Raw genomic sequence first — 14,357 nt, 5'->3', positions numbered from 1 at the left:
AAAATACCCCATGCCAAACTTGCAAACATTATTTTAAAGAATTGAGAATCATAACTTTACCGTGTCTGTATATTTTTTTACTTATGTATGTATGTTAAGGATACTATGAAACAGCAAAACACCAATGCTCCAGTACATGGGCATAATAATCGACAGTGTTGATGTACATTTATTCTGCCACTCTTCTGCCAGGCATAATAAGAGTCCCTTTCATGTGGCCATCAAAATTTTAACAATCTGCCACCAGGCATAAAATTTGCTCCATCTAGGGGTACATTTGAGAAATGTGTCAAGAATTTTGTGATGGATAAGTGCTTCTATAGTGTGGAAAAGTTTCTGGAGTCTTCAGAAGACTGAAACAATTGATTGTTTGTTCTCCGACTGGTGCTTTTACTTTGTTAAGTCCTGGGACTAATAAATATTATGGTGCTACTAAAGCTCATAATCTCAGTCTCACAACTAGGAGTTAGTTTTGTAATTTATGTTTTGGAAGAAGGAGACTATTCATAGCGCAAATAAGTTGAAGATATGAGGAATGAAAATGACTTCTAACCCAATCATGACGAAGCGTGAAAAATGCAAGAACTGGTGACTGACAACTGGGATCATGTGCATTGCCTCAACATTACAGATACATATAACAATATATGTATCTACATATATATGTATGTCAATACTTTTTATTTTCATATATATGAATATTAAGAAGTGTTGAAACTTGCTTTATCAAAACTACACTGAATCAAAAATAATTTTATTTTCATCACAAAATTTCAGAGTGTAAAAGGGTTCCTCAGTTGCTTAACTGGCTAAAGCACTTGGCTGGACATAGAGGGATCCGGGTTCGAATCCCAGCCAAGGCAAATGATTTTTACCCTTTTAAATTTCTGTATGAGGAAATTTCAAAGTTAGACAACAGATTGTACTAGTCGAACAAAGAGGAGGCCAGACTCTCATGTGTTAAGTTTTCCTCAATTACTCATGAACATATATTTTATCCGGCTGGACAGTGGGAAGAGAAGGTGAAAAAAAGAACATTTTCAATTGAGGGCATAGTAAAATTTTTATAGCATATTGATTCTCATGATGGAATCTGTGTTGACCTGGCAAAACATCTAAGATATATGGCCTCTACACTGAATGCAATCATGAAAATTACAATTTGATTCTGTAAGATGCAAACCAGGGCCAACATTAATATAAGAAGATAAAATATGTCAAGAATTCTAAATATGAAGAATTACTGTAAGAGTGCATTATAATTGATGGATTGTCAAATATCCCCGTGAATGGCATCATCATTAGAGAAAAGGTATTGCACATTGCACAGTATCCAATGGTTGGTTGGCTAAGTTTACAAATTGGCACAATCTTGTACACCAGGATGGTTGTGGTGAAAGTATAAGTGCTGATGTCAGCACAGTAACTTGGTGTAAGGAGTCAGAATTTATTAAACTTCTTTAAAGCTGTTGTCCAAAAGATGGTTCCAATGCAGAAGGGACAGTGTCTTTTATTGTCTTATTAATTACAAAAGTAGATGGAAGTGACACGCTTCAGCCACTAGTGGTCAGTTGGACTACCCACCCACCGAATGCACACTTGAGAAATGGACTGCCACAATGTTTCCCTGCAAACTGTACTAGTGAGCTCCAAGGCTAAAGGCAATCCAATTGAATGAACTGGAAGCTCTACACCACACATCATTGGCTCGGAAGCAAGTTAAGGAATCCACAATATATGACTGCTTTAGGAAGGCAGGATTTTATGTTGATGGTGATGAAGGAACTCCAGTTGACGTTATTCGTGATGATGATGACGATACTATAGACAATGGCTGGGATCTAATTCCAGCAATTGTATACTCTTTAGTTTGGCAAATTAGATTCTTGTGCTGGGACAACAAGAGGTCTAGAGTGTTGATGACGACATTTCTGATAAAGACCTAGATGAAGTGGACACGGCAGATGCTTCGTCTACCTTCATCCAAGACGCAGTGTATCCTGCTCACACTTCAAGGAATAACTAAAGAGGTGGTAGTTGCTGTGAGCAAAGGCTATGCTTTTGGCAATTAGTTAAACCAGAGCAGGCGATAAATAGATGAGCTAAAAGAGGTCAAACGTACCTCAATACCATAAAAACATTAATCCCCATTGCACATAACCATGTTTTCCAGTGACTAAGAATGATTTCATTTTTGAGGTGCCACCCCTAATGTCTTCTTCCCCTCTCTGTTCTTGAGGTGTTGAGCGTGGCCATGGCTGCCTCCTCCTTGGACCGCCCGGCACAGGGAAGACTATGCTTGTGAGGGCCCTGGCTGCAGAGGCTTCAGCCGCCTTCATTGAGGTGTTGGGGTCGGAGGTCTACAGCAAGTATGTGGGCGAGGCAGAGGCAAGACTCCGTGGATATTTCACGTTAGCTAGGGAGAGGTGAGTCGTCCCCATTACTGGACTGGACATCCAGCTGCACCGGCATTGAACTTCAGAGCCAAATAATGAGAAAAATCTCAGGTTAACTACTAATCAAGTCATTCCTAGCTTGCTCTATTACTAATTGATTGCAATATGAATTTTTAAAAATTTCCTTGGATAATGATTGCTAATGGGAGTCTGGGCTACCTCAATGTTCGACTAGTGCGATATATTGTCCAACTATAAAATTTTGTCATAGAGAAATTTCAAAGAGTAAAAATCAAACAACAGTTTCAGGTTTAACTTAGTGAAATTCCTTCTTGATGAGGGTAAAAAAGAAACTTTACACTTCCACGATAAAGATTTAATATTTCACGACCATGGTTTCCATGCTGCGCATCATGATCAGGTGACATTCATCAGAAGTTTTCCAACTTATATAGACTGGCTCCAATAGGGGAAGAAGGTGGGGGGAGTAAGGGAGAGGGGGTAAGCTGAGTACTGGTGCAGCAACCTATTAGAGGGCTAGGGGAGGGGTAGGGTATGTACTGGAAGGTTACTGACTCAAATTTGTGTAAGTTTATGTTAATTAAATGATCATTAAATGAAGAACACAATGTAACACTCCACCGTTCTTAGGAATTGCGGCAGAAAAAAAAACAAATGCATCATGTTCTACATTTAATTAGGGGGGGTTGTTTGTCTACAGTGGCTTGACCTTTATTAAGAGACGGTCGATGATCATCACTGCCTTGGTGGGGGGAGGGGTTGGTGCGGGAAGATATTGGAGTCTTTTAAGAATTTTAGGAGGGGGCAACGGGATAGGTATAATGTTTAATTGACCACCGCGAACATTTCAGACTGAAGGGAAGGACATTCGATAATAGGATTAAAGAACACCGTTGAAGCTTCATAAAGAAAGACGACACATCCCAATTCGCCAAACACCTCTTTGATAAAAATCACACCAGTAACTTCACAGCACACATTCTTCACACTGAAGTGAAAGGGCGCAGGTTGACTGCTTTAGAGGAGTTGGAAATTTGGCAATCCCCTCAGCGCATGCATTTCTCTCGATGAAGTAGTGTCGCCCCTCCATAGATCAGACAATTGGAGTGTTCTTTCTCGGGATAAAGGGAAGGTAGCGCTGTGGGGAGGATTGGACTCTGTGGATGCAGTTCCAACCACAGTCTCCAATAGGTACATGGTGCTGTTGGATAACAGCACCACTATATCTGCTGCCCCTATCCCTTCTCCAAGGGCACTGCCTAAGCTAAGATGTTAGTGGACAGGAAGGGAGGCAATTGTTATGATAGGTAGTTCTAATGTCCTCTGTGTGACGGTCCCATTGAGGGAAAGGGCACGCCACGTGTGGGCCGTTCAGGGGCACAAAGTGCTCCCGGCTGCAGGTCGTGGCCCATAAGGGCACCAACAACATCACACACTGTGGATCTGAGAAGGTCCTCCGTTCCCATAAGGAACTGAGCTCTGAAAAGAAGGGTGTTCCGGGCATCAATGGTGTCAAGCTAGGTTTAACATTCTGCAGCATTGTTCTGAAGTAGGATCGTGGGTCTCTGTTTTGGAGCCGAGTGGAAGGCATAAACCAGAGACTGGCGATTCTACTCAGATATGGGAGCCTTCTTCATTGACCCAAGGCCAACTCTCCAATCATGCAGGACTCCCCTGAACTGATCTGGGGTCCATTACATGGCGGAGGGGGCAAGTAGGGTAGCAGGTAGGATATTCAACCACTGTAGCCTGTCTTTAGGATAGGGAGTAGGTCAATGCGTAGAACATTTAGTGGGTCGCAAAAACAGTCTCCACAGTCTAGCAATTTGGAAAAATTTCAATAAGTTTCAAAATAAGTTGATTCATAGATTTATCTCTGCTTCTGCAAATGAGTGCTATGACAATATCAATGGAAAAACGCATGGAAAACTAAACCAGTATGAGTAAACAGATGCAGCAATCACTAAAGTGCATCATATAGACCATACATCATGGGTGTCATTCAAAATAATAATAGCCTAACTATCCTCATATTAAACTGCAGAAGCCTGAAAAAGAAGAGAGTGGACCTCAAGCATGTAATCGATATAGTTTTAGGCCTAAAAAGTTGGCTCTGTGATGATATAAACAACTGAGAAATTTTCATAATAGATTTCACAGTTTAGCGATGCGATAGAGGTACAAGACCCAGAGGAGGAGTTTTTGTGGCTGTGAAAAGTATTTTTGAAATCAGACTGCGTATTTGATGTTAATGACGGAGAAAGTGTTAGCTGTACTTTGCTGCGATCTAGTCTGCCCAGGGTAAATTTATGGTCTTTTTATAGGCCTCCAGACTCAGACGTTCAAACACTTCATGCATTCAATGAACAAACATATGAATTTACGTGTAAAAATAATAACACCCTCAACATAATTGGTGACAACTTTAACCTCCTTGGTATGGATTGGGACAGCAATAGCATTAAAACTCGGACCCGTGACCTTGATAATTGTAATTCATTATTAAAATTAGTGCCGAGAAACTCACTTCATCAAGCAGTACTGATACCCATCCGTAAAAAAAACATATTAGACATTTCTTACGAGCACCACAGAGCGTATTATAATTGTAGCTAATGGCAAGGCCTTAATTGAACATAAATCCTTTCTTGTCAACTTATATAATAATAAGTCTTATATAAATAAAAAAGAATACTAAACCAAAAAGAAAAATTTATAATTACCATAAAGCAGACTGAAAATTTCACCAACCAATGAAACTCTTCACTACCAGAGTTCAAATAGCACTTAAATCATGCCTGCGTGGAAGAAACTTGGATTTCTTGGGAGATATCTTGGGATGAGGATCGTTCAATGCTAGCAAAGGATATAGATTGTATTTTGAAATGGTGTACTAGATGGGGATTGTCATTAAACCTTAACAAATGTTCAGTGGTAAATCTCTTTAAAAGATCTACGGGATATGTGAACAAACTAGCTGGAGTTGACCCAGAAATAGCTGATACGGTAACATACCTAGGTGTTACAATCGCTAAACTCTTATGCATAAAATCTGCCGGCAAGTATATAAAAAATTGGACGCATTGTTGCAGGAGTGAGTACAAGGTCAAGGAATTTTGTCACACCACTATTGTAAGGCCTCATTTAGGAGTATGCATTTAGTGTTAGGGACCCAACTGAAAAAGGCCTCATTCGAAAAATTGAGAAGGTTTAACGTAGGGTAGCCTATTTCGCTAAAAACTGTTACAATAAAACAAAAAGAATCACAGATATGCTTCTGGAGTTGGGTTAGAAATAATTTGAAGAAAGACAATTCATGGCTAGGTTGAACTTACTAAATAACACTTTTTTACTGTTACAGCATCTCCTGCAATTTCCTTAAATTTTATTAGATAAATTCAGAGCCGCAAGTTTCAGGGATGAGGTCTTACAAATTATTTGCACCCCAACATACATTAGTCGCTTGGATCATGAATATAAAATTTGGGAAATAGATGTCAAAACTAGGAGACTCAAGGACTCCTACGTCCCATAGACAATACTGGATAGCAACTGTAGGGGTAGAGTTCCTTCCTCCCTTCATTCCATCCAACATCCCTATCCTATCCCTGCCCCTTCTTCTTTCACCCAACATTCTCCTCTCTATTACAGTATTCGTATCCGAAAATCATAAAGGCTGCATCATGTGAGGACTACAGAACAATAAAATTTGTTTTCTCCGGCATAACTTTATGGAATTTGCATAGCATTTTGAAATGTAATGAAATGATTGACTTTGTAATTCCACACACTTTGTAATTCCTCACACAAAAGTGTGTGGAATTACAAAGTCAATTATTTCATTACATTTCAACAGAGCAATAAGTATGATATCCCACGCGGCTGAAGTTGTGCTCAGGATCCTCAACAAAAGTATGAAGAGCAGGTCAAATGATTAATACTTAGGGTGTGATCAGTTTGGGTTCAGGAAGGGGAGAGGCATGCGTGATTATTGCAGTGGTGTTATAATGGGTCGGTATTGTTTGCATGTAATTATTGTACTGAAATGGTGGGTGTTTGTTCTGCCAGGGCCCCAGCCCTGGTATTCCTCGATGAGTTAGACGCCCTGTGCCCTGTGCACCATTCGGAGGGCAGCCGCCAGGAGCAGCGCATCTCAGCCACACTCCTCTCCCTCCTTGATGCCCTCTCTAAGGACGATGAATGCAGTGGTGGCGTTGTGGTCATAGGGGCAACATCCCGCCCTTTGGCCCTCGACCCTCGCCTCAGACGACCAGGGCGCCTGGAACTGGAGCTGGAGTTGCCGGTGCCTGGCCCGGTCCAGCGGCTGGACATCCTCGAGAGGGTCGTGGGGGGGTGGGGCGAGGGGGTTCGACTGGGAGACGATGCGTCGCTGGAGAGGGTGGCACAGGCAACACATGGCCACGTGGGGGCAGATCTGGCGAGTGTGTGTGCGCACGCTGTGTCTGTGGCGGTGAAGAGGGGTGGGCATGGTGGGGTGGTGGTGGTGGGCAATGGAGACTGGGAGCAGGCGTGCATGCAGGTCAAGCCAAGCGCCATGAGGGAGGTCATGGTGGAGGTGCCCAATGTGAGTGAGTGAGAGAGGGAGGCAAGAGAGTTCACCCTGCCAATTGATTGATTTGCCAAAGGGACCGTAGTTTGCGACTGGACCGTTCGATGAGGAGTCATAGTTAGCTGGCTGAGATGCTACCATTTCATTTTCCACAGAGTAACTCAAGATTTAAATGGTCATTGAAATATAATGCACCCATGCGGTTGTGGTTTTTCCCTCTGTACTTTCTCCTTGAAGTGCTTTTGGAACCCCTTAAGGCGTTCACTTGTTTCATTGACTTATTGAACAATTTTGAAATGGTGACCCTATGATCATAGTAAGTGAACTTCATGTATTTTCCGAATGACCTCATTGTGTAAGGGTAATATTTTGAACTATTTCAATTAATCAGCAGTAATTTCATTTTTCTTATTGAGATATGCATGCAGATTGCATTTCATCCTTATGGTGTCCAGCAATCGGGAAGTCCTGGAGAATTTGAGTAATTTTGCCTCTCTGGAAAAGTCAGGGCATTGGGTGGATGTTCTGTAAAAATCTGCGTTTGTCATGTTTTATGATTGGGTAAATCACCCTCTCTCTCTCTCTCTAATGCTCAAATGCATTGAACAGACAATGCTACTTCAGACCTAGGCACATATGCTCTTCATTATTGGTCCCTGTCCTATTTGGACCTCAATTAGGAGACCATTTACCCCTCCAGCCGGTATAGGTCTTTTAATGCTTGGGCCCCAATCGTGGTATTTAATTTTTCTAAAATCTCTCCCTCATACAGCATTGTTGAAAATAATTATCATCTTTTTAAATATTTATTCTAAAATTTAAAAAAAATTACCTTTTGTTAAATTGCTTAATATATTTGGTAAAAATATTTACGTTATATTTTATATTTTCACTTTTTCGTTATTCTTTAAGTTTCGAACCTCCGTTCTTAAAGTTCAGTTTTGCGTGGTATAATTGGTAACAATCCTCCAAACATAGGCCTGCATTGCAATTGGGGCACCAATACACTGTATCCCTCCTTTTACCTCGTGCCGAGAACACCTGACATCTTCTTTGGGGCCTGGACTTCATCCCGTTCGGTGGTATCTTTTCAGTGAAGTGCCTGTCGACCAAACGTCCTCACTTGAACTTGCACCATCACGTCCAATACCCACTTCTCTTTCTCCGTCCAGGTGTTCTACTTAATTCTCTATATTATCTTCATTCAAAAAAAGCTTATCCCTCTTGGAATCCATTACGGGGGTTATATACAAGGCTTTTTTACGTCTCTTTCTCAAGAAAGAAATCTAACACCTGAGACTATAGAAGGTGGTGAGGCCTTTTGCCCTCGCAAATGTCATGAGGAAACAAAAAGAAAGAGTGATACACTAATATATTAAAATATTTACGTTATATTTTATATTTTCACTTTTTCGTTATTCTTTAAGTTTCGAACCTCCGTTCTTAAAGTTCAGTTTTGCGTGGTATAATTTGTAACAATCCTCCAAACATAGGCCTGCATTGCAATTGGGGCACCAATACACTGTATCCCTCCTTTTACCTCGTGCCGAGAACACCTGACATCTTCTTTGGGGCCTGGACTTCACCCCGTTCGGTGGTATCTTTTCAGTGAAGTGCCTGTCGACCAAACGTCCTCACTTGAACTTGCACCATCACGTCCAATACTCACTTCTCTTTCTCTGTCCAGGTGTTCTACTTAATTCTCTATACTATCTTACTCAAGAAAAGCTTATCCCTCTTGGAATCCATTACGGGGGTTATATACAAGGCTTTTTTACGTCTCTTTCTCAAGAAAGAAATCTAACACCTGAGACTATAGAAGGTGGTGAGGCCTTTTGCTCTCGCAAATGTCATGAGGAAACAAAAAGAAAGAGTGATACACGATAAGGCCTGCCGACTGAGATGTGTCACAAACTGAGAACCGCGCTGAGGGGTTAATTGAAAGTGTGATTGACAAATATGGAAAGTGACTTCTCACATGAAAATTGTGAGCCTGAATAATTTTTAGGAGCATTCGTTATCCTCTAAGAGTTATATGTATTTCATTTTCTCTGTTATATTTGTATAATTTTATATTTGTTACAAAAATTTCTGTTTGTTCCTCATCTATTAATTATGAAGAAATTATTTCTATTTTATTTAAAAATGAATTTCAACCTTTGTTTCAATTCATGAAAATGATACACCTTTTATTAGAACTGAAATGGTACTGCACTTACCATTGTTGGAATTATTTTTCGTGGATATTGCCTTTCCAAATGTTGGACTTAACCTGAAGATGACGTTGTACGTCGAAACCCGGGTCGTGTGTTTGTGAAATAAATCTGTGGAATTACAAAGTATTATTTTATCCGCTTAACTATGTTGCCATTGATTTTTTTATAGGTGCTATTGGGTGATGGTATTTTATTTATTGTTTGCTAATATCTGGGGCAGGTTCATTGGAGTGACATTGGAGGGCAGGATGAGCTGAAGTTGAAGCTTCGCCAGGCAGTGGAATGGCCCCTGAGGTACCCCCAGGCATTTACCCGCCTTGGTATCTGCCCACCCAAAGGGCTTCTCATGTTTGGACCACCTGGTTGCTCCAAGACGATGGTGGCCAAGGCACTGGCCACCGAGAGTGGCCTCAACTTCATCTCCATAAAGGTGCGTGCACAACAGAGGGGGCAGAAGAGGATGTTTGAGGGGGTTTGCCATTATCAATAATTTGTTAATTTAATAGCCAGAAAAAGGAAACTAGCCACACTGGCCGCGTCTTTAATAAATACTAATTCAATGTGAAATTGTGTATTTTAAAATGCAATATTATGTCAACTGCTTCTTTCCCATCCTTCAAACATCCTGTTTCAGGTAATGTGCATAATTTGAAATTATAGGCAAGAACGATGTTCTGAACATCTGGGATTGGGGCATTCGTGAATGATCTCTCTGCAATATTATGCTTGAAAACCCTAGCCAACCAGAGCCTTTAGTGATTCTAAATTCCAAAGAAACTGCGGGAGATGTGGCAACAGTAACTTTCAACAGAGTGATAAGTGATAAAAGGAGTGATAAAAGTGTTAACTTTTATCTTGTTCCTTTAAAACCCCCAAAATTTCTGAGTTGAAGAGGATGCCTCGATAGCTTAACTGGCCAAAGCACTCGACTGGACATAGAGGGATCCAGGTTCGAATCCCGGTCAAGGCAAATGATTTTTACACTCTGAAATTGTTGCATTGTGATTCTAAATGTTCGTAGTATTTAGAATCAACCTTTACCTAGGAAAATATTATGTAAAGTTTTTACATTCAGGCTCACACTTTCAATGTTAGCTTTTCATTCACTTGTTTAAACTTATTTATTCCACTGCCCTAAAATGTACTAAAGGAGGTAATTGAAGATTATATGGAGGGGAAGAATGACAGAAGAAGGTCAGGGATGAATATTAAGAGGAGGAGGTAAGGGTGGATGTCCGCCTATGGAGTGAACAGAGAAAGAAGAAATTTTGGCAGATTGGAGCGGGATGCACTACCATGGAGGGCTGCTAACAGAGCAATCCTCGGACTAATAACCTATAATGATGAAAAATAGTAATATGTATTTGAAAACATTTTTACAAATTTCTTCAAATTCAATAAAATCCCCTCCCATGGACTACCACCTTGACGTGGTGGAATGGCTTGTGCGTTCCGATGACCCCTAGAGCTGCGTTGACGGGAGTAATAATAATTGCTCCTGGTAGGGTCACCCATGCCAGATAGGTCGAAGGTTAGTGGCCAGATGAATGGTAGTCCACGCAGCGTCTATTCCTCAGTGAGGTGGCTGCAAAGGCGACTGACCCCAGTGGGACGGCCATTGAGTGATGGTGTCACGTTAAAAACACTATTGAGGAAGGCAACGGGAAACCACCTCAATCATCATTCCCAAGGATAAAATGATGGACATGTATTTGGTAGTTGTGTCCATCCGAACCTACCTTAACCAGTAGATTACTTCCTTAATATACCACTGATATTATATTAATACATCTGTGATGATCCTTATCTTTGATGGAATATCTAAATTTAATTCTCACTTAATTAAATTGTGCAAAGAATATGGGTTATTACGTACAAATATATGTGAATTATATCACTTTGGTCTGAATCATAAGATTTCCCTCTTGGTGTCATCATTCACGAAGTTCACTGCTGCGTTTACAATTTGCATCAGTGCGTGGGGATCTTGTAAAGGAATATTTTGTGCTTGCCTCTGAATTTCTCTTTTTTGCCCTTTCATTCCTTTGTTGAAAGTATTTATTCATTTTGTTCTGTCACTCAGACATGTGACAGAGAACATATTCGTCAAGATGTACTGAAAATGCAATTATAACAATTTGCAAAAATACATTCTCGAATGAAAAATATAGTATCAGTCAGACCCATTTAAAATCTAGAAAAATACATTTAAAAACTATATATACACCCTTACATGTTACATACAGCTGATGATCACAAATTATCACGCATAAATGCATCCGCACTGTAATAACATTTAATTAATTGTTGCTTCTGAAGTTCAGTTTTAAACCTGTTTACAGTCGGTTTATTTTTTAATTTTCATTGGAAATATGTTAAAGATGAGTGAATGAGAGTGATGGGAAACTTTCTAAGATACAGCACAAGACTGCTAAATTAATTGTGCATTGTCTCTCCCACGAGTACTAACAATGTACGGATGAGTTCGGCAAAAATACAAGGGTGGTCCCAAAAGAACCCAAGACAACACAAAAATTTATTTTGCAACATAATCTCCTTTCAGCTCTATAGACTTTTCCAGCGATTTTCAATAAGTTCGACACCCTTTTAATAATAAGAAATATCTTGCTCCTCAAAATAACCATTAACTGCCGACATCACTTCTTCACGGTTGGGAAGTTTCTTACCACCAAGCCATTTTTTCAAGTTTGCAAACAGAAAATAATCTAAGGGAGCAAAATGTGGCGAATAGGGTGCATGAGGTAGCAATTCAAACTTAAATTAATGAATTTTGGCCATTGCAATAACGGATTTGTGAGCTGGTGCATTGTCTTGATGGAACAACACTTTCTTCTTAGCCAAATGCGGCTGCTTTTGCTTGATTTCTTCGCTCAAACGTTGTAATTATTTTGCACAATACTCGCCATTGATAGCTTTTTCCTTTTTCAAGATAGTCAATGAAAATCATCACGGGCACATCCCATAAAACTGATGCCATGATCTTGCCTGCAGGCAAAACGGTCTTAGCCTTCTTTGGAGACGGTTCTCCCTTTTGAATCCATTGCTTTGATTTTTCTTTTGTCTTCAGTGTGAAGTAATGGACCCATGTTTCATCCATGGTAATGAAACGGCAGAAAAATTCTGCTTTGCTGTCGTAAAACTTTGCTAAACACTCCATTGAAACATCTTCACGACACTGGTTTTGCTCGAGTGGGAGCAAACGCGGCGCCCATCTTGCACAGAGCTTTCTCATGTCCAAATTTTCAGTTAATATGCTATATACCACACTTTTTGGAATGTCTAATATGTCTGCTAGCTTGCACACTTTCAGTCACCCAGTATCACAGTGTGGATTTTCTTCGCCGTTTCTGGAGTCATCAGCTCATTTGGTTGACCAATGTGATGTTCATGTTGACAGCTCGTACGGCCTCGTTTAAACTCTGCTACGCCATATTTTACTGTTGTAAACGAAGGAGCAGGCTCACTCAGAGTAGAATCCATTCGAGCTTTTATATTGGTTGGGCTGAGGTCTTTCAAATGAAAGTATTCTATCACATAACGATAATCAAATTTTTCCATTTTCATAAATTCACCGAAAACCTTCACTATTGATGGCTGCCAAACAAATACTAAACAACATAGACTCTTCAAACTTGAAGCATATGCTTTCTAGATTGCATACTTTCTAATACAGTGATATTTTCGAAACAACTACCGCCATCTCTAGGTCCGGCCAGGTACTTATGGGACCACCCTCGTAAACGTGGTTAATTTTTAGAAGCAACAAACGGTTAAGAATATATATGCATGGTAGTGTCATTATTTTGAATACGAGAAACGGTGGCCTTCCAGGAGTTCTTATGGATACTGTAGCCTTAGCTTTCAAAGATCTTTTTTGGATAGGAAAGGTCTTGGTCGCAGCAATAACATTTTGCCAAAAGATGACAACACCAGACATCAAAATAGGTAGTTGGAACAAGTTAACGAATCAAACCTTTTTATTGATCATAACTGCAATGTGGGAATGCCAGTGGTGAGTATCATTTAGTATAGATGGCCTGTGCAATAAATGCACGAACTGGTGAATCTGGCGGCCATAGCGCGGACTATGTAGCCCCGCCCACTAGTAGCGCTTGTTGCCCGAGACCCAATGAGCAGCCGTCTGTCCTTGGAGGATCATCGAGCTGTGCATATGGTGCCAGTTATATTAGTTTCTCTTGTCCTTGTTTTTACTGGTTTTCAAAAATGGAAATGGACGAAATCACGGAGCAACAAAACAGCATTTTCTTTTTGTGAAGTGCGGTAAAAGTCATCAAGAAATTACGGAAATGTTAACAACTGTTTACGGTGATAAAGCTCTGAAGAACACATCTGTTTTCAAGTGGAATAATCATTTTAAAGATGACCAACAAGATGCCATGGATGATGATGCAAGGCCGTGACGACCTTCAACCACCTTGTGTTGACGACAACGTTAATCGTGTGCGGTCCCTTGTCCTTACCGATTGTCGAAAAAGGGTTCGGAATCATAGCTGATGGACTGAATTTAGGAAAGTCAACAGTGCATTTTATTTTAACCAAATGTGATGGATGGATCCTTCACCATGACACAATTCACCTGCACATTCAGCATTGATTGTTCGCCAGTTTCTGGCAAAAAATTCAATCACCTTTATCCTTGATCATCCTCCATATTCGCCAGATCTCACCCCCCCCCCCCCCCCCTGCGACTTTTATCCTATTTCCAAAATGCAAAAATATGTTGAGGAGACATATCACTGGGAAGATGTGGAAGAAACAGTAAAGTAAGAAACGACGAGAAAACTAAAAAGCCCAACCTGCCCGAGAGGACATCCAAGGGGGTGTTTTAAACAGTGGAATGGAAGAAGATGGAATAAGTGCATAGCAACGAATGGAGAGCACTTTGAAGGGGACAAAATCAATGTAGACTAAATTTTGCAAAATAAAGTTTTTATGGCCTCAGTTCACGTATATATTGGACAGAGTAATAGTTCCCAAAAATGTTATGGAACTAGTTTGTTGTATTGATTGATTAGTATTGGTTCCGAGAATAGGGCCAAAATTGGAGGACAAATTTAACAATGGCAGTTTAAAAAACAGGTTCTATTTACATTCAGTTATACAGAATCATTA

General features: G+C 40.3%; 1 protein-coding gene across 1 annotated transcript in view; it reads left to right on the top strand.

Annotated features, from left to right (window-relative positions):
* The window catches only part of LOC139687237 (ATPase family gene 2 protein homolog A), a 37,982-nt gene that overhangs the window by 10,759 nt on the left and 12,866 nt on the right, over window positions 1-14,357 (top strand). Inside the window, exons 4-6 of the mRNA XM_071584368.1 lie at window positions 2,240-2,426; window positions 6,486-7,002; window positions 9,424-9,633. Of these exons, the coding sequence (XP_071440469.1) occupies window positions 2,240-2,426; window positions 6,486-7,002; window positions 9,424-9,633 (914 nt within the window). The remainder of the gene's footprint in view (window positions 1-2,239; window positions 2,427-6,485; window positions 7,003-9,423; window positions 9,634-14,357) is intronic.

The sequence above is a fragment of the Hetaerina americana genome, unplaced genomic scaffold, assembly GCF_022747635.1.
Source record: "Hetaerina americana unplaced genomic scaffold, ioHetAmer1.1.p SCAF_18, whole genome shotgun sequence".
In the NCBI taxonomy this organism is placed as follows: Eukaryota; Metazoa; Arthropoda; class Insecta; order Odonata; family Calopterygidae; genus Hetaerina; species Hetaerina americana.
Note: the sequence above shows the minus strand (reverse complement) of the source record. Positions and strands in the feature narration are given on the sequence as shown.